Genomic DNA, 21942 nt, shown 5'->3' with positions numbered 1-21942 from the left:
GAAGGAGGAACATATGGTTTGAGGAGGAAGATCCAGCGTTTCCAGGCATGTAAAGCTGATAGTAGTCCAGTGTGTTCAGTTGAAGTAGCCCCCAGTTGCCATGGGGTTTGGAGAGGGCACTGGTTGCATAAGCCACTGTCCATGTGTTAAGGGCGCATAACAGGTCCAGCCAGAACCATCTGGTAATGAAACTGCCAAACCATCTGCTGCACACAAGATGGAGGCGCCCATTTTGAGACAACAAGTCTCTCCCCATCAGGTTAACTGGTACTGAGAGATACCGCAAATGAATGGAGGACTCTCTGTCCTCCTAGCTGAACAGTCATAGGTTGAGTGACTGGCAGTTGTTGCACCCCAGAAAACACTACCACAGAAACAGAGTGTGATGTAAGCAATTGTTGTCAGGGAGCATCACGCATGGTAGAATAATTGACCTCTGTATCCACTAGAAATGGCAGGCTCTTATTTTCCACCTGTAGGTCAAGAATGGGGTCTGACTCTCCCCTGCTGACCAGGTTCTTCTGTGGGGTGTGTCAATATTGGTGCTGTTCCCAGCCTGGATCAGCTTCCCCTCTTGGGTACTGGCCACCAGGGGCAGCCTGTAGATTTGGAGCATAATATCCACCTCTCTTTTGGCTTCCTTGGGCTCATTCTCTGCCCTGGCCTCTACGCCCCTGGCTGCATTCTCGGGCCCAATGTCCATATCCACCACACACCTAACAGGCCCCATCCCTTTGTCCCCAGGGACCACCTCCTCTCTGATACCCCCTACCTCCACGATAACCACCACCACGTCCTTTCCAACCATGGCCACGTGACTTCCGAGGGGCCCTGGCCTCCTTCCTCCCACTGGGGAGGAGCTGGGAGCGGCTCAGGAGCAAGAGCCTGGACCACCATTTGCTTACCTTCTTTTCTGCCTTGTTTCTATTCTGTAGCTTTCTGAAGTTTTGCATGTCCAACTTTTTGACCTTTGCCTCCTCTACCTCCTCCACATCATGGGCTTGTTTGAGATGATGTAACAAATGTCTCTCCCAAGTAATTGTTTTACTTCCAGTAGGATCTGGATTACTTACTCCATGGCAGTTTTAACCTCCAAGGGAACTCCTTCTAACATGGTTTTCCTAAGCCACTCTAACTACACCCCATGTCCTGGAAGCAATCCTGTCTGCTTAATCCACATATCCTTTCATTTAGACAAATATTTATCTGGACTGGTCCCGGGAACAGTCGCTGAAAATGGCAGCGGGTATTTCTCTCTCATAGCATCCCCTTGTCAGCTATTACTCTGTCCAAGGAGGTTGAGTCAGGATCAGTCAGGGTTCAGGCACGGGTTTTGATGTCATGTCTGTCATGTGAGTTCATACATCGTCCCATAACTGCTCTGATGTCCCCAAGGGCCAATGTCTGTCCGGCCGTCAGTGAATCCAGTTGTTGGAGCCAAAGTCTATTTCCCTCACCCAGAGGGTGCATTTTGTCCACCAACGTTGTCTCGTCACCCAGAGCCAAAGGCTTGTACCTCATTCCCTGTTGTTCCCTTATTAATGGGTACTCTCCACCTGATTGCTCCTCTTCTTCTACCCTACCCCTCTCACCCTCCCGGATCTAGCCCTTACTGCCACCCTCACAACTTCTTCTGTCTCCTGTATCCACTTCTTAAGTAAGTCTGACTTTTCCACTACGGGGTTTTTGCTTGTAATCTCACAAATCCCAGTCAGGGGTCCCAAGACCTCATCTTGTACATCCTGCTTACCAGGGTTGTTTCTGTCTCCAGTCTGACTTCCCCCATCACTTTCCCCACTTGCTGCACCATAATCAGAATGACTCCAGTTATCAATACTAGCTCTTTCAAACTCAATCCTCATCCCTCTTAACAGAAACCCTTCAGTCCCCACTGGACCTTCATTGGACATCATGGCTGGCTCGCCAGGCCCCATTGGAGACCTTTGATGTCCCCAGTATAGGCTGGGGCAAGTGAGATGAGGATATGAGAGGACGCCCTGTACCGGGAGCTACTCCCTGATACTCAGGAACTGAATTAACCACAAAGGTCCCTCCCTTCACATAAAAGACAGGGTACAGCCCGGAAGGCTTACTTTCTGGGGCTTGCTCATCCTGGGCCTTCTCTGAGGCACCCTCTTTGACTGGAATATATGGTGGTGGTCATTCTGGTTTTGTTAAACTAGGCCCCTTAGGCTCTGCCTCCTGGTTCAACTGTTGTGCTCCCTGGCATGAGGACCACCAATCAAACCACTTTTTCCTCACTTCGCTGCTCTTTTTATATCTTTTTTCCACTTACCTTTTCCCAACAATTCCACCTGCCAATCCTTATGTTGTTGTTGAAGGGTTTCAAACATCATTTCTCCATTTACTTTCCTCCTCATACAATAAATCCTTCAGGCTCAACCGGTCTTCCTCTAATACCCCTTTAAACTCAAGCCCTTACAGCTTCTTCCACCTCTTTTTTCACTTTTTCTTTTTCTCTTGTCTTCGCTTTCCCTGTGTATGCCAATCTCAAATTATTTAACTGAACTCTCACAGATTTCCACCGTTTATCCGGTGCACAATTTGAGTAATCAGGGTTTCCTTCTTCACCTGTTGATTCAGGTGTGCTTTCGTCTGCAGGTTTCAGATGTGTAGATTATGGAATCTGAGTCTGCAGGTTGACCACAATAGCATCCCAGTTCAGGTGGTTGTTCAGTGGCCATGGTGTTGGTGGAACTGAGCCGTGGAGCTGTGTACCATTTTCCCAGGAACTCAGGTAACACTTCTCTCTTGATAAATTCCATCACTTTGCTGTAGGCATCATGGAAGAAGACGGGATTGTATGGGATTCGCTGGGTGAAAGTTTCCTGTGGTGTCCAAACCATGAACATTCACATTGGCAAACCACAGCAACAGATTTTCTGGCTCTCATCTACTCTTTCAATCTCAAACTGGTTCAGACTCCTCCAACACACAAAGCTGGTAATACTCTTGACTTGGCACTGACCAGAAACTGCTCCACAGCCAACATGTCCATCACCCCACTGCACCTCTCAGAACACTTCCTGGTTAAATTCTCAGTCTTCCTTCCTCATGTCACTCAAGTGGCTCCTAAAATGGTGTCCTCCCACAGAAACTTGAGATCCCTCAGACCTACACAGCTGTCTGATGAGGTTTACTCTACCCTCCCTTCACACTCAGACTTCTCCTTACTGTCTGTTAATGAGGCTACAGAAACACTCTGCTCCTCTCTCGCCTCCTCTCTGGACAAACTCTGTCCTCTGGTGTCAAAACCAGCCAAACAAAATCCTCCCAGTCCATGGCTCACAGAGGTTCCAAGGAATAACAGAGCCGGACTCAGGGCTGCAGAAAGAAAGTGGTGCAAATCAAAAGAGCACACTGACTTGTCTGAATACTGGCAAAAACTTGAAATGTTCACATCCAGCCTAAAGGCGGCCAAGATAGCCTTTTATCAGAACAAGATCCGCAATGCTCCCAACACACGACATGTTCATGGTGTTTAACTCTCTTCTATCTCCACCACCTGCTCAGCCTCCCACTGTGCTGACTGCAGAAATGTTTGCTTCCTACTTCACTGAAAAGGTCGCTACCATCAGTAACCAATTCACTGAGCCTGACCAACTCAGCCTTACCAAACCAGCTACTGGTGCCTCACTCTGTTCCTTCCGCTCTCTAAATGAGGACCAAGTCTCTAAACTTCTAGTCAACTCTAAACCCACGACCTGTCCTCTTGATCGTGTTCCCTCTGACATCCTGCAGAAAATTTTACCTACAATCAAACCTACAGTAACCCATATTATCACCTCCTTTCTTAAATCCGGTGTCTTTCCCTCTGCCTTCAAGCAAGCTCGGGTTACCCTGCTGCTGAAGAAACCTACACTCAACCCAGCCCAAGTTGGAAACTACTGGCTGGTCTCACTGCTTCCATTCATGTCTAAACTACTAGAGCGTGACGTCTTCAGTCAGGTTTCACAGTTCCTCCAAGACAACAACCTGTTAGATCCATATCAGTCTGGCTATAGGCAAGGCCACTCTACTGAAACTGCTCTCCTGTCAGTTACTGATTCCCTACGGGTTGCCAGATCCGCTGGTCAATCCTCAATCCTTATTCTGCTGGACCTGTCTGCTGCCTTTGACACAGTCAACCATCATATACTGTTCTCCACACTCTCGGAGCTCAGCATCTCAGGATCTGTCCTCTCATGGTTTATGTCCTACCTCACAGAAGATCCTTCAAAGTATCTTGGCATTGGAGAATGTCCAGATCACATAGGCTGACAACAGGGGTGCCTGAGGGCTCAGTGCCTGGCCCTCTTCTCCTTTCACTATACACCTCCTCACTTGGTGCAGTCATTAACTCTCATGGTTTCTCCTACCACTGCTATGCAGATGACACTCAGATTTTCCTTTCTTTCCCACCTGACGACACAACCATTTCTATGTGAATATCAGCATGTTGCTCATATCTCCGCATGGATGAAGGATCGCCACCTACAGCTAAATTTGTCCAAGACCGAGCTTATTGTCTTTCCAGCCAATCCTTCCTTACCGCCACAGATAAGTGTGCAGCTTGACTCCATCACGCTTGTGCCTACGTCTTCTACCAGGAATCTTGGTGTCATGGTAGACAACCAGCTGACCTTTAAGGACCATGTTGCCTCGGTTGCTTGATCTTGCCAATTTGCTTTCTACAACATCAGGAGGATCAGACCCTACCGGACTGAACATACGGCCCAGCTCCTGGTCCAGGCTCTGGTCATATCACGCATTGACTATTGCCACTCCTTACTGGCTGGCCTGCCTGCCTGCATGCTCAGTTAAACCTCTGCAAATGATCCAGAATGCAGCAGCATGTCTGGTCTTCAACCAGCCCAAAAGAGCTCATGTCACTCCGCTGCTAATCGCTCTCACAGCACTCATCAAATTCAAAGCTCTGCTTCTGGCTTAAAAAACAATAACCCAAACAGCTCCTGTCTACCTCCACTCCTTAATCCAGTGCTACACTCCCTCTCAACAGTTATGCTCTGCCAGTGAAAAACGCCTAGTGCTTCCACTACAAGGTGGTGCCACATCAGTAGTCAGACTCACAGCAGTCCGACTACTGATGTGGCTTAAGATTTATTACTCATCCAAACGTGTCGTCATTTTCTTGAGAATAATCCACAGTACAGATCCATCTCCAACGTAAATTCCAATCATCATGTCAAACAATACCAGCAGTGACGGCGATAGCGGTCAAAAACTTGTTTGCTCCCTCCGTACAGCAACACCTATCACCTGATAGACAGTTCCTACCTATATGGTGCTATCAATTAACTATTGCCACCTCCTGGGCAAATTAACAATATCAAAAATGGCTCTTACAATTTTATTTCTAAAACTCCTTCACCATGGCAAGCACCGGAAACCAAACCATCAGATGATGCTCCAATCCAGGGAAATTCTGGGTTGATGATGAACCCTGAAACCCGTACTTGGAGGTTTTTGTGGTGGTCCTGCATCAAAGCAACATAGCTTGCCTTTGCTCTCTCCTCACTCACTGGAATACAAAATGTGAATGAAAATTTGACCATGTCTTATATTGTTAACCTAAAGAGACACACGAAAAGCTTCCATGGACTATTAGCCTTGTATTTGTTGCTTTACCAGGTGAGAAATTTTGTTTGCTTTCCTCCCTGTGAATAGTGACCTGTACACTATATAATACACTATATAAGATTCTCCTCATTTATTTTTACTATGCACTTGTAAATGCTTATTAGTGGTAGAGCATATTTGTCAAGATAATGAAAATAAATTACAGGCATTGAAACTTTCAAGCACTGCTATATGCTAGGTGCAAGCCTCTGAATGAGTTACATCAACTGATCCTCCTAAATATATGGTTCCCTAGCATTAAATTCTCAGTAGATGTACTGCAGGTCTCCTGTCAAACTTATCATCTATGTACTTTATTGCCTCTGTGCCTCGGTGGAGAAATGGGAAGCACAGGATAGCAAATCCTTTTGATCAAGGATGCAGGTCCATCTGCTCTGGCTGCCTCACTAAAATGTGATGATGTAACTCTGATCAAACCAAACGTTACATTTACTTTGCTCCCTGGTCTCCCCATCAACTATCACACACTGAAAAAAAACACACATGAATATTTAGCAGTTAATTGAGTTTTAAATTACACTGATGAAACTGAAACTGCCACAGGACAACTTTCAAAATTAAAAATAAAAAATTTTATCTATTTCACCTAAACTGAAATATTAATGAAGTGACCTTTCAATCATTACAGCTATTATACCCCAATAAAAGTGAAATATACCTAGTCTGAATTCAAATACTTAGCTGTTGCTGTGTAAGATGAAGATTATCCAAGGCAATCTCAACCAAATGCGAGGGCAAGTCCGTCTCTTGCCAGGAGCTTGAGTACAAGTTTGATAGAGGACTGGGGTCCAGATGCATTACCTTTGGGATGAACCTGAGAGAGAGGGACAGAGGAAAAAGAGAGAAAATGAATAATCGGTTAAATTTTAGAGCACGTCCTTCCCACCGCTCTGTATTTTTGTTAAAATGAAGAAAAAAATATTTTAGATACTTAAAATAAACGCTTCTGTGTGCAAGCCTGTCCATTTCTAATCTCAACAGCAGCCACGACTGAATACATGAGGGCTGCAGCATGAGAGCACACCTCTCCCACACCTGCTTTACAGGTGCAGTGAGCCATAGCGATGGTCCCATCCTCCTGCACTGTGACCCAGGGGAGTGTGGGGGTCAGAGTCAGACTGTTTCACCAGCAGTTTACCACACCCATCCCTACACACACACATCCACCCATCCACATACACCCACACATCCACCCATCCACAGACACACACACACACCCACACAAACACACACACACCCATACACACACATACGCCCCTTTTCATTATGTCCAGTGCCAGATAATCAGGATATTAATAAATTATCTGAATATTTTGACAGCAGTTATAATCATACCTGTCAAGTAGGCCTACCCCGTTTTGGCCAGAAGACTCTCATATTTTTCCCGTCTTTCCCATGTTATTGTTTTCCTGTAAATCTCCTGTATTATGATACGGGGAGAAAATAAACTTAAAAAAATTTACGAGGAGACGAATCCCTCGCTGATCGACCGAGAAGAGGAACCTGTGGCTGACACCTCTCTTTCTTCCCCCGCCGCCTCTCTCAGCTCGTGGCAGGTGCCGGAGAATTTCCCTTATTGTTACAAGATTATAGTGGTGTCCGTCTCCTCATTCTTGAAACTACACAACGCAGATAGACATGCCGAGTCAGATCGGCTACATACATTCAAATCCTCCATAAAGACCCATTCACCCAAGTTGCATAATCACCAAACTCCTCAGCATCAATACATTGGCCACATTTATATTTAATTCTCCTTTAATTCAGAATAAAAATTAAACTCTTTTTAAAAAGATTAAAACTTATGTTTGAAACATCTAATTCTGACTGAAACCTAAATTTAAAACCAAAGTGGCAGGTTTACTCAGATTAATTCTGGTGGTTCTGAGCTTGCTCGGTCCTCCGGTGTTCCAGTGAGAGTGGCCACACACCCTCAGACTTCTAGAAAGAAAGGAAAGCAGACCTCACTTGGTTCATGGAGCTATGATGGCGCCACTGCTCATTCTCAGTGTTTCAGAAGCATTTTCTCTGGTAAGCGGCTGAAATTCTACATTTCTTGGTATTGTGAGACATTAGCTAAATATTCTGCATCAAATGAAGTCAACTTTGTTATTTCATTTGGCCAGTTTTAGCTAGTTAGTGGTAGTTTAACTGTGGTTAGCTAATGTGAGCCAGACTCCAGTCTCTGTAGACACCAGTAAGCCTGGATTTATCACTAAGTTACTGCAGTTATTAGCAGTTTTTGTTTCCATATAAAGATTTCCGTTGATTATTAGATTTAAGCTTTGGTGATGACTCTATTAGTACACTAGGTTTTAATTCCTGCTAGTAAACCATATCAACTAGAATATTAACTACATATTGAGCTTTTCTTCAGAGACTGATGAGGTTAGTTTAGCTGGAGTTATTCGTCCTTTAACAGACGATGCCTCAGAAACAGCAGCATTACCAGAGAGACAGTCCGGTCCTGCTAGAGAAACTTGGATGTTATAAGTTTAAGAAAATGAGTAATTATTTAATATTTTCCAGCTGATGTCAGTGCCTGGGGAAAAGCCACTGGTGTTGGGACAGGATTCCTCCACCTGATGCAGCTGAACCAGTTTTCCAGACGGTCGTTTTCCATCTCATGCTTCCTGTCAACATGAAGCACGAGTGTGTTGATGCGCCAGTCTGACCACGTCCTCAGAAAGCAGCTCCACCATCTCATCCAGTCAGCACGCATTCCCTCTCCAAAATAAAAATATACTGCATAATAAAATGTTTTATTCTTTCAGGTTTGGTAGAGAGCTGTGTGTTTTAGAAGACCTGACAAACTCATTTAGTCATTTAATATGTTATTAACCAGAAATATTTTAGATTATTTCAATTTTTTTATTAATATTTTAGAATATTGTTCTGGCTGGAACAACAATAATCAGGGTTACCAACATATTTATTCAGGTCACGTAACAAAAAGGTAAATGTAATATATATATATATATATATATATATATATATATATATATATATATATATATGTATGTATGTATGTATGTATGTATGTATGTATGTATGATGAAACATCCAGCATCCTTGAATACATCAGGAAGATGGCCTCAACGGACGAAGTGCTCGGTGAATGTCTCAGGCAGTGGAAAACAGATCATGTGGTGATGGAGGAACCATCATGGGAGGGAAAGCCCCTCCATGGAATGTACCACCGACAGATAACTGAAGTGGCTGATTTCGAGAAATCCTACCAATGGCTAGAAAGGGCTGGACTGAAAGACAGCACAGAGGCACTGATCATAGCTGCACAGGAGCAGGCCTTAAGCACCACAGCAATGGAGGCCCAGATCTAACATACAAGACAAGACCCCAGGTGCAGACTGTGCAAAGAGGCCCCTGAGACAATCCAGCACATAACTGCAGGGTATAAGATGCTGGCAGGGAAAGCTCACAAGGAGCGTCATAACCACGTGGCTGGTATAGTGTACAGGAACATCTGTGTACAGACTGGAAGCCCCGAGGTCAAGGTGGGAAACACCTCCGAAGGTGGTAGAGAATAACCGAGCTAAGATCCTGTGGGACTTCCAGATCCAGACCGACAAAATGGTAATGGCAAACCAGCTGGACATTGTGGTGATGAACAAACAGCAGAGGAAAGACGTTGTGGTTGACATCACAATACCAAACGATTGCAACATCAGGAAAAAGGAACATGAGAAACTGGAGAAATACCAAGGCCTGAAAGAAGAACTTGAGAAGGCCTGGAAAGTGAAGGCAACAGTGGTGCCCGTGGTCATCGGAGCACTCGGGGCAGCAACGCCCAAACTGGAAGAGTAGCTACAGCAGATCCCAGGACAAACCTCAGACATCTCGGTCCAGAAGAGTGCAGTCCTAGGAACAGCCAAGATACTGCACAGAACCCTCAAACCCTCCCAGGCCTCCGGTAGAGGACCCGAGCTTGGATGGAGACCGCCCACGAAGGGCGAGGGGACAATTTTATATATATATATATATATATATATATAGTAATGTAGTGATATAATGGCACCTTCTATACATTAGATTTAATTCCAAGTCATTCAAAGCATCTACAGCCACTTATTTTCCTTCAAATCATTTAAAACTTCTTTAAAATCATTTTTTGAGACCAGCTCTGCCATTCAGCTCATCTTCCATGAGCCAGCAGACAGACGGAAGGACGCCGTCCAGCGAGAGTGTTTGGGATTAGCAGGAGTAAATCCTGGGAACAGCCAGCAGTATCGCAGGCTTTGTGGAAAAATGTAGATTTGAAGGTGAACTCCAGCAGGGCACTAACCTCTGGCACACTGTAGGAGGATGACTGTAGCATTCCCATGCTAGCATGCGGAAAAAAGCAGCTTTAAAATGTTTGTTATACCGCCGTGTTTTCCGTTGGGAAATTACAGGCAAACATTATTGCAGGGAAAATAATCTGTAAATGTGTTTACAGTCTTGTTTCTGTACAAAATGTAAAACTCTGATAAGTGTCTCTCCGCTGCTTCCAAAAATCAAGCTTTGATAAAATACATAACCAGTAATTAATGCACATTGTTGACCAATAATGTTCATTGGGATGAACCCTGCCCCTTAAGGACCACTACAACCGTAGGCAGAACCCACTTCTGTCACTAGGAGGAAGCAGAGCGCTGCCCAACCAATCGGTAGCTGCTTTAAGTGAATGCCCATCACTAATTAAAAACGTATTAAAATAATTCATATACACCCGGATATGTGGATGTTCTATCAGTCTGTGGTAGCTAGTACGCTTTTTTATGCTGTTGTCTGCTGGGGGGGTAACATGACAAAAAGGTGTGCTAACAGGCTGGAAAAACTCATCAGGCGGGCGGGCTCTGTGGTTGGCATGAAGCTGGACTCCCTGGTGACAGTGGCAGAGAGGAGAACACTAAAAAAACTACTGGCTATTGTGAATGATGCCAGTCACCCTCTGCACACTGTCATCAGTGCACAGAGAAGCCTGACCAGTAACAGGCTGCTCCTCCCCAAGAGTAGGACCAACCGGCTCAGAGACTCCTTTGTCCCCCGAGCCATCAAACTGTACAACTCTGCATTAGGCAGGAGGGGGAGAAGGAGGGGGGAGAGGGAGGTGTGCAGTGATACAACACATGCACAATAACCCATACAAACAGTTGCAATAACTTATACGTGCAATAGTGAACTGGGAATCTGTACCACCTCTACTGTGTGCAATGCTTGTTTATATTATTTATTTAACTTATCTTTTTTTTTATTGCATTCTATTTTATACTTTACTTGCACCTTATTGCCTCTATTTTACTTTATACCTGTATATATTATATCTTAGTGCTTATCCTGCTTTACTGTTGGTGTTGTATTGCTGCTGGTACCCAAATTTCCCTGAGGACTCTCCAAAGGGATTAATAAAGTATTTTCTATTCTATTCTATTCTATTCTATATCCAACAATACGTGTTATAATTAAAATGGTTTGACTTGTCCCGTCCCGGTCTGGCAACAAGACCCCCCTGTGGGGTCTACGTATTGGAATCTCCCATGGGACTGAGGTCAGCTTTTTGGGATGAACCACCGAAGGCAGGACTTGCTGGGTTGTCCACTCCTGGAAGCTGATGGACTCTGGATAGTTTGGAGATGGGCTTATAAAAGCCTTCCAGATTGATGGGCAGAAACAGCAGCTTCTCTAAGATAACTGCTGATATCTTTCCTCCTTGGCCTTGTGTTAACACACACCTGGATGCTCCAGACCAGCAAACTGTCAAACAAAATTTTTGTTCTTTTGGATTAATTTATCAAGTACTTTTGATTAGTAGAACTGCTACTGACTGACTTAATTCCTTTTGGAAGCAGTGAAGGTGGTCTTTATTTTCCAGACTCTACTTTTGCTTTTGGTTCAGTTTTAGTTCTGCAACATTTCCTTTTTTCTTAACACACAATCAACTGTATTTAGTGTCTTTTTTCTTTCTCAAGATGTCATTACCTGCAAAACTGCAAAGAAAAATCGTCACACACAGCTGGATCTTTGTGATTTTTCTTTCCTACATCTCAGGCATCCCGTTACATCAGTGTTGGCTCAAATCCTCTGTCACACTTTCCCTGTCTTTGACAAGCCTTTGTTTTAAGTTCTGGATAACAGACACATAGAAAGCTTTTACTGAGCATGGCACTGCATAAAACTGGATTTCTAAAAGAGGAGCTAACCGGTAGAAATGGGTATCTCATCAAGGCAGGTTCAGGACTGACATAGGCTTTGTGTTTCTGCATGAGCAGCCACTCTTTTCCTTCACTGGACACATCCAGTGTGTCTACAGGAGTTTAATTTACAATTCAGATTCACTCAGAGCTCCCGACTCTCCTGTTAAGATTGATTCATCCAGAACAGAGTGTGCAGACAGCAAGTCTACAGTCATGCTTTCTGTACATTATCAGACATGAACTATAATGACTCGGTGATTCCTGCTAATGTTCTTCACTTTTACTTGATCTGCTCACCATTCATAGGGTGTTAAAAGTCTTACTGTGTCTTACTTATTATCACCATGACCTCAGTTCTTAGGGGTCCAGAGCTAGCTCTGAAATTTTACTGGCCACCCCAGTAACTACAGGTAGCTTGTCAAGTTTATCATCATGGCAACCAAGGTAAACACCTATCAATCAATGACAGCTTTGGTGATTCACTGATTTGGGACCAGTTATAAACAACGATCATAATAATAGTCAAAGTGAAGTTGTGAAAGCTGATCTCTGGTCAGTTGGGTGCATGTTTGGTCATACAGGTCTTGGGGATGTGAGCTACAAAACCCCTGGGTTAGAACATTGCGTCTGTGTACCACCGTGAGTCATGCTGTTCAGCTCTGGTTGGTCGGACAGTCACCCCATCATCATCAGTTTAAGCAGTGACCTGTAAACTAAGAGGGTGTTTCATGTCTACCTTCCCTCTAAGCCCTCTTTACATTTCTGAAGTAGAATTTTTATTTTTATTGTACAATATCTAAACTATTAAAAAAATATTTTTAAAAACTGTACTGATTTTTGTTTTTGACATTGGAAAGCTGTTAAGGCTTTCTAAAGTTAATGATGATCCTGCTGGACATTACAGTCAGTACTATCTATTGACTGAGAATCCCACATTAATTCATCTCATCTTAGCCACCCTATTAAAGGTTCATGGACACACAACTGCATGCATTTCCAAATCCATGTTTTCTCCAACGTTGTGCAAGCCTCGGAGCTCCCTCGCGGCATTATGTATATTTGGCATTTTGCAGTTTAAAGTCTTAACATGTCCTCTTCATCTTTACGGAGAAACAAAGGGAAAATCTGACCACGTCTAATCCACAGGGATAAACCTGGCGTGCGCATTAAGTAGGATCATTACGGTAGAAAATTCCTCCACACTTTCTCCTCTAGCAGTGTTGCCTTCACTGACTGTCAGCAGTGAACAAACTCTTTAAGTTTGACTTTAAACTGTTTTGCTTAAAGTCAGGTGTGACTTTAAACCCACAAACTTTGGAATTTCTCATATTTAAAGAGTGAAAACGATCATATGTGTGACTTTTTGCAGTGAAAAACCAACTTTAAAGTGTCATTAACTTCTTTAGCAACAATCGACTTCATCTATAGTTTACATTTTTCTATTTTCAGTGATGCAAAAAGTGATATTTCTCTGCTGTAAAAGTGACGACATAATTTCTTTTTATGGCTCAGAAACCTTTTTTAAAAAAAACTGTAATAGATACCCTTTCGAGGCGGACCTAAAGGCATCAAAATTCTTGGTCAATTAGTGGAGCTGAGAGCTTGTAGTCGGTCTCTGGGAGCGCTTCACCAATGACCAACTAAACGCCCCACAGCTTTGACACAGACCTTCGGGGGTGGGAAGTTTGAGTTCGGGTTTTTTCGTTCTTTGGAAAAGAACATGGGATTTGAGCTAGACCGGTTCAAGGGGACCGTGGACCCAGATTTTAAATGCAACTTGTGTAATAAAGTCCTTGAGGAGCCGCTGACTACTCCGTGCGGCCACGTCTTCTGCTCCGGCTGCGTGCTGCCCTGGGTCGTCCAGCAGAACAGCTGCCCTGTCAGATGTCAGAGGATCTCCACCAAAGAGCTCAACCACGTCTTGCCTCTGAAAAACCTCATCCTAAAGCTGGAGATCAAATGTGATAACCACGCGCGAGGCTGCGATGCGGTGGTGAAGCTGCAGCATCTCACCGAGCACGCCGAGATGTGCGACTATTCTCCGGCGAAGTGCAGGAATAAAGGATGCGAGGAGATGCTCAGCCTGCGGGACGTGGATGCTCACATGCGGGAGACGTGCGACTACAGGCCGGTGGGGATTTGCGACAGCGGCTGCGGCTTGATGCTCACCCACAAAGAGAAGAAACTAAACAGTCACTGCTGCGTGCGAGCCCTGAAGGCGCACAACAGCGCGCTGCAGTGCAAGTTGATCATCCTGGATAGAGAGTTCAAGAAGCAGGCTATTAAAGCCAACGAGAGGGAGAAGTCGCTCTTGGCGCAACTTTCCGCCGTGCACAGCGAGCTGCAGATGACAGCGCTGAAATATCAGAAGAAATTCACCGAATACAGCGACAGGATCGACTCCCTCACTAAAACCGTGGCCTCCTCCTGCAAGGTAAAGCAGAAAGTTTGAACGTGTCTCGCTAACTCAGACAGAAATCTGCTCTCAGTTTTTAGAAGCTCCGGCTGCAGAAAGTTAAATCTGATATCCACTGTGTTTTGACCGCAAACCCCGTGACATTGTCTCGTGGTGACATCCGCATCGCAAATGTTTCACGACTACCTTCAACGCCCTGTAAAGGATCCTTCCCAGCACGTGCTGGCATTCTGGAACTTTGCTTGGCCTCCATGTTGCTGCCTGTTGTTCATCAGATTTAAATGATCAAACTTAGAGGATCTTTAAAATTCTGGTTTTTGCAACCACATTTTCAGGAGTGTGAAGAAGAGTTTGTGTCTGTCTGGTCTGTGACATGGATGTCAGCTGTGCCTTTAGCCAGCTGGTAATCGGGGCGGGGGGCAAATATTTACTGCAGTTCTGTACACAACTAGAGCCAGGTTCCAGTTTTATGGCCTCCAGAAAACAGGCTTGTTTTTGGCTCTCTGTCATTAGATGCTTGCCCCCACCCTAAGAGAACATCAGGGCTGTGGTGGAATTAACAAAGTTGCATGAGCCAGTCAGATGTCAGTGGTGCTTGGGAGGTGTTGAGAAGTCTTTGGAAATCTCAGACTTGAGGGAATGTGATAATGGGAAAAGAGTGATACTTATCCTCTCGCCTTCTGAGCTTACTGTTAAAAGTGGCCACATGTATGTATCCACATCTCTTGTCAACAGAGTGTATAAATCTGAACACGTTAAGGAAAAAGTCCAGCATCTCCTCGCATGGGAGGTTTCATGGTTCAAATGTTAAAAGCTCATGGCTACTTCTCAACATCATGAAGGATACAAGTCATAAGTCAGTTAATGAATTAGTGTTGGCTGCGCTGCTGAGATGTTAAAGTTTAGATTGATGGAAAAATCTCTGTCTTGTCCGTTAATTTTACATCCTTCAACATGCCTTTCATTTCAGACTGCTCTCCTCTTTCTGCCACATTTTCTACATGGTTTCATTTGTTCATTATGGACCCAGTTCCCAGTAAGCTGTTCCAGAAGACTGGTAATTTGTGCATCAAAAACACTGAAGCAGGTTAATGGTGAAATCTCTCACTCTGCCATAGAGAAGCTTGCAGGCTATGTTGCGTATCCGGTTAACTTCCTGCAGCAGCTCTCAATCCTGACACATTAAATCACTTATTCCCTGTGAGAACAGAAACTCCCCGCTTTGGAAAGTCCTCGAACATATAAATGACCTCGGAATTGTTTCAGAAGTCATTCACAGAAGAAAAAGTGCAGGAATGAAAGGAAGCTAAATTTTATGGACGATGTCAGTGACACAACTTTTTCTTTCCATCTGAGCAGTGAACATAAATGGTCGTATAAAACACAGCGAAACAAGAAAATTGAGTTCTGAAAGGAAAATTTACACAATTCTAGCTTTACATCACCCAGCTGTCAATGCAGGATTATATGTGTTATTGTTACTCACAGGGGACACTAGGACCGTTAGAGCAGGACAAGCCTGCTGAATGACGTGGTGCATCTTTTTCTTTGAACGCATGCTAGTTAGCCAGCATTCACAGAACCGTGGAGCTGAAACGGCTAAATGGAGCATGTCCGATACGAAGTGTGTTCCACAATGTGAGGAAGGAGGGAAGAAAGGACTGTAGACTTGACATGGTGGTTCATCCAATGCCTCAGTGCACTGAAGGGATGAAAGGAAAATACTTGCTCTTAGTCACACTAAAACCAGACTTCAGTCTGTGGTCGGGAGTTGGACTTCTGCATGTTAATGACCAAACAGGCCGAGGCCGTCTGCTCCACAGTTCCATAAGATCTGGCCTAGAGGCAGAATCCAGTAATGACAGAATGATCAGGAAGTATAGTGTCCTTCTCATTTTTTGATAACCAAAAAGAAAAGCATACAGAATGTAAAGCAAACACAGCAGCCAGACCATCATTCTGCTGCCACCATGCTGGATGGGACAAGGTAAAACAAAAAAACTCATATCAAAGAATTTATGTTAAAAATCATAGATGTACTTAACAGTAAAGGTGATCCATGACAAACCAGGGCATCTCATCCAGGACAATAAATTCTAAACTTAGTCTGTTATTGTGATGGCATCTGGCTGTCTTTAGCAGATCCCTCACGTTTCAAAGCATCTGTCAGTGTTGTCACTGCTGTTCGCTGCAGCTGTAGCACTGTAAGAGGGTCTAGGGTCAGGGTTTCCAGGTGACTGGGAGTGTCTAGGGTCCGGGTTTCCGGGTGACTAGGAGTGTCTAGGGTCAGGGTTTCCAGGTGACTAGGCATGTCTAGGGTCAGGGTTTCCAGGTGACTAGGCATGTCTAGGATCAGGGTTTCCAGGTGACTAGGAGTGTCTAGGGTCAGGGTTTCCAGGTGACTTGGAGTGTCTAGGGTCCTGGTTTCCAGGTGACTAGGCATGTCTAGGATCAGGGTTTCCAGGTGACTAGGAGTGTCTAGGGTATGGGTTTTCAGGTGACTAGGAGTGTCTAGGATCAGGGTTTCCAGGTGACTAGGAGTTTCTAGGGTCAGACTCCAGGTTGTTCAGAAGTAAGAATAAGAGACACAGAACAAAAGATCTTAAAATGTCGTCTTGTCCATGAAAACACACCGTTATAAAACACAAAATGTTTTGGTGCTCAGCCATTCACTTCAGTTGTACAAAACTTGCACAAATTCCCTTCAAAAATTAAAATAACATACAACTCAATGAAAATGGTTTTCCTCTGTTTGCTTTTTAACCCAGTATGAGTCATTTTTTAAACCAGATTCACTTCTCATGTTTCCTCTATTTGAGTGAACTCACTTCAAGGATCATTTGGCCTTTAAAAGCTCAGTTCAGTTTCTGCCCATCTGCCGGTCGTTTCTGTAATCACATAAACCAGACTCAACATGCATTTTCAGCACCAAAGAAATAACGTTTAAATTTACACTTCCATTTAGTAAAGAACACAAATTTTAAGACTCAGTGGACACAGTCCTGTGGAACCAGTTTTTGTAGGAAAAACCAGTATAAATGCATTCAGCTTCAGACTTTAGCATCTGAGGTCCCGGTTCAGTAGTTAGAAGTTGTCCTTGAACGCATCATCTCTGCCGTTTCCCACGCTCTGTACTCCTTCATAAATTGTCCAACCTCCTGGTCTGTCCTGCTCTGGGGGGCATCCCGGGGAACTCTTGGGGCCTTGGGCCTTTCGCTCTGTCCCCCCTGGATGGCCAGTACCTGACGGGGTCGGCGACTGCTGATCTTGGCCTGCTGGGGCCTGGGCCCGTGACCTTGGGGGGCTCTAGCCTGGGCTTTCCTCTGCCACCCTCTGGGTGGGTTTGGGGTGGTCTTCTATGGTGGGGGGACTTAAAGCTATTTAAAACCACCATAGAAGAAGACAGGACACCTGTAGTCACCTGTAGTGCAGTCATCGCTGCACCTGTGGCCACTGGATCCACTCACACATGAAAACTTCTTTATGTCTGGAAGAAGTTTGGCCTTTGAAGGCCACCATACATTCACTGTTGTAACATACTCATTTTTACCACTAGGATACAGTAACTCTACCTTTCAAGAACCTTTCAGGACCTTTCAGACTAGAAACTTACATAATTTTGCTTTAACAACAGCAGAAGCCTTGAACGTGACATGTTCTTCTACAAATCATTAAATATCTGAGACGATCATGAATACATTTGATGGTTTCTCACCTCAGTACGTTTCAGAGACTTCATCACTCCTCATTTCAGGTGGAAGCTTTTAAAGTCTTCTTCTAATAACCATTCAGCATTGTTAGGGAGATCAAGATGGCCGGAGTATGTGAAATAACTCCCTATAATAGTGCCTAATACTCAATAAAACCAAGCAATAAGAACAAAACCGCTGTGATCTTTGGCTGAAGTGCTGTCACACTTTCCACTCGGCTCCGTTAGATCCCTCCTCCTCTGCAGCGTGAGAGGTCTTTTTCTTTATTACAAACCTTTAAACACTGAAGCTGATCTGGTGACCCTGAGCCCAGGCCAATTAGGCCAATTAGGGTAATTAGGGTAATTGTGGACTAATTCCAAAGCATGAATCTACTGTGTGACAACAGTTTGGATCTGCCTGCATGTCTTTGTGATGTGAAAGAAATCACTTAAATAGCTGATTTAGTAAAAACAAAAAGAGTCACCAGAGATCTTCACCAGTCCTTTGTTGCAAGTCCAAGTCAAGTCTCAGGTCAGGTCTAGTGGTAGTAGGTACCCTGCCGTCTGGTCTGTTTAGAGGATGCATTGTAATGTCACAGGAATCCTTCCTCGACCGTTAACAGCTCTGTTCTCAAACTGAAAACCTGGAGATGAAGATGGAAATTTCTCCAGAAGAGTAAACATGTTCTGAACTTCGCTGAGAGTTTTAATGTGAACCAGGATCCATCTGGACCCACAGAGAACCGTTCTAGACTAAAACTGCAGGTCCTGTCCTGCAGGTTTTTACCTGTTTCCCTGCTGCACCACACCTGATCCACGTCACACCTGATCCACGTCACACCTGATCCACCTAACACCTGATCCACGTCACACCTGATCCACACCACACCTGATCCACGTCACACCTGATCCACGTCACACCTGATCCATGTCACACCTGATCCACCTAACACCTGATCCACGTCACACCTGATCCACGTCACACCTGATCCACGTCACACCTGATCCACGTCACACCTGATCCACCTAACACCTGATCCATGTCACACCTGATCCACCTAACACCTGATCCATGTCACACTTGATCCACCTAACACCTGATCCACGTCACACCTGATCTACCTCAGCCTTGTTTACAGTGATTCTGGTCCCGCTTTGAGGTTATCATTAGCCAACTAACATTAGCTTCATACTGCAGTGACTAATCCAGGTGTGTTTTAAGGTGCCTGAAGGTGGGTGTGGTGGATCCAGACTCCTGGATTTTAATTTTAATTCTCCAGTTTGCTGCTCTTATATTTGTTCATTTATTAAGTTTTTAATTCCTCAAAGCTGCGAAGCAGCAGCAGGTGATCGTGCACTCGGAGCGTTTCTGTGGCATAACGTCCGTCTTAAGTCTGGCAAAATGACGGCAGGCAGGAGGTCAAACAGAGAAGATCATGAAGAAATCATTAAAACTAAATGATTGTTCACAAGTCTCAAATCGTGAGTCCAGGTCGAGTCTGATATCATTGGAAATGTGACTTGAGTCCGAGTCCAAGGTTTGAGTCCCCACCTCCAACCTGTAATGAGCATTTAAGAGGTCTGATTTGACCATGGAACATGTTTTAGATGATGATGTTACAGAATTTCTGCCTCATGGTCACACGTCAGCACTTTGAAAATCAGTATGTTCTGTTTTGTTCTGCGTGCAGAACCTAGACTATACTTAGGTGCACTATGGCAGGTGGCATGTTGAGAGAAGGCAGCGTGATTGAGGACAGACTCAGAAAGCGTGACGGGCGTGAAGGAGAAGCCTCATCATGTTGTCACTAAGTCTGTAGCAGAATAAAGCTGTGCTGTGGTTTTCACTCAGCTTGTTTGCTAAACAAATTGCCATGTGTCATGTTCCAAATGAAAATTTTTCACATTTTTGGTAGTTAAGACTTTTAAGTTTTTATCACCAAGGAACTTGTCTGCTTGCAGATGTGATAACGAAAGCTGCCTTATTACTAAGAGTTCTTGCTAATGACTTCGCCAGATAATGGAAAACATCAAGGATGAAGTTAATTCCTTTGGGCTTGAGGCAGAGTTGGTGTAACTCAAGCTGATGGACTTGCTTATATTACATGTGATGCCCAACTGTGGTTTTGTTGATGGTAATGGCTGTAGATGCTATCATTTGGAAGCATGTGTTGCTAATGGTGCTGTGACATTGTGCAGGAGTGCACATTCCACTGTGGACCAACATGCACATGATGGTCTTTTTAGCCTACATGGTTGTCAGGGCACTGTACATGCCAATAATGCCTGCTTTAAATTTAGTCTCTGTGTTGCAGCACACTGCAGCTAATTTATGTTACCTCATAACTCCGCTCCAAGGCCAGCTAAACAGATTATAGGCTAACTGTGAGTTTCCCAGAGATTTTCATGTCATGTTGCCTCTGAGTAAAAGGTCCACTGGTGTAGTCATTTACACAAGAAAGCAACTTGTGAGAGAAAGGGGCTCCTGGCTCGCCATGACTCCATCATCTCTGATTTTCTTGGGACTAAATAAGCAAAAGAAAAGGGTGTCAGCAAGGACTGGATGCTTTAAAGATTTCCCTAGCTATATTTATTTTTTCATCAATAAAAGAATTAAAATGTAGATTTAAGTGATTATGTACATGTATATATATGTATATATATATATACACATATACATATATAATGAAGGCATGTGCATACATATATATATATATATAAATATACATATATATAGATATATATATTGTTGTAGAAAATTTAACAAAAGTCTGGAACGAGTAAAAGTATATAAAGTTTATTGCAGGAGAATTACTGAATATAGAATTACTTGCAAATAATGAGAGTGGTCGTCCTGACACGCGTGACGTTGAGAGAGACTCTGGGGAGACAAGAGGAAAAACAATAGTTCTACATTTCTGTAGAAAGAATCTTCCTTCCTGAAGACCTTGGGTGGACACATAACTCCAAGAGCTGGCATCTCCACCAGAACCAGTCTAAGGGTCTGAGGAAGGACCATATAAAGGTCATCTTACCCTCATGGTGAACTTTTAACATAGCATATAAATGAAGAGAATAAACCTTAAAAGTGAATAAAAGCATGATGAGTAAAAATGTACAATGTAAAAAGTGTAATATAGTAACAATCAGTGTAAATGCAATTTATAAATGAATATAGTAAAGGATGTAATTACAGGTGTGATTATAATATTATATATAGAGCAAAATAAGTAAAATTTCTTCCACAATTTACATATGTAATGAATGTATATATATATATATATATATATATATATATATATATACACACATTCAATCCAATCCACTTTATTTATAAAGCACATTTTAAAAACAGACATGTCTCCAAAGTGCTACACATCAACAATCAATAATATTTAGTATTAAAATGACAAGATTAAATACATAAAAAATAAAAAAATAAAAATATATATAAAAAATAAAAAAAAAACAAGGGTAATTGTATTGGTGCTGGGCAATTATGAAATTTTTAATTGTGTTTAATCACATGAAATGTTGTGATTGATTGTGATTAATTGCATTGATATGCACAAAATGTCCTTTTCCTCTAAAAGCAACTTCTAAAAGCAGGTCTACTGCTTTATAAAGAAAATGCAGTAAATTCTGGTTTACAAACACTAAATGAAGGGTGTTCAACTTGTAGCTCCGGATCAGCAAGTGGGTCTCTGGACCTTCAAGAACGGCTCTAAATACATGGCTAAACATGCTAAAGAGCTAACTCATGTTTGAAAATATAGATATAATGACACATGCAGGTTTTAAAGCAATTTTTCAGTTTATTTCATGGAATAATTACATTGAGTTTCCACAATATAATGACACTAAAAGTACCAGTAATATTTATTTTGATCTAATTTGGCCTCATTTTATTCTAACTATGGGCTTTTTTTTTTTACACAATTTTCCACAAATATCTACATCCCATAGAAGAAAGTACGTCT

At 43.3% G+C, this 21942-nt stretch overlaps 1 protein-coding gene across 2 annotated transcripts in view; it reads left to right on the top strand.

Moving 5' to 3' along the window:
* Positions 1-13478: 13478 nt before the first annotated feature.
* pdzrn3b (PDZ domain containing RING finger 3b) overlaps positions 13479-21942 on the top strand; it is a 170071-nt gene continuing 161607 nt past the window's right edge. For both annotated transcript variants that reach the window (XM_041980559.1, XM_041980558.1), the window contains exon 1: positions 13479-14289. In XM_041980559.1, coding sequence (XP_041836493.1) covers positions 13576-14289 — 714 coding nt within the window. In that variant the 5' untranslated portion in view covers positions 13479-13575. The remainder of the gene's footprint in view (positions 14290-21942) is intronic.

Source organism: Melanotaenia boesemani, chromosome 3 (assembly GCF_017639745.1).
Source record: "Melanotaenia boesemani isolate fMelBoe1 chromosome 3, fMelBoe1.pri, whole genome shotgun sequence".
NCBI lineage: Eukaryota > Metazoa > Chordata > Actinopteri > Atheriniformes > Melanotaeniidae > Melanotaenia > Melanotaenia boesemani.
The sequence above is the reverse complement of the archived record's forward strand: the minus strand, read 5'-3'. Positions and strand labels throughout refer to the sequence as shown.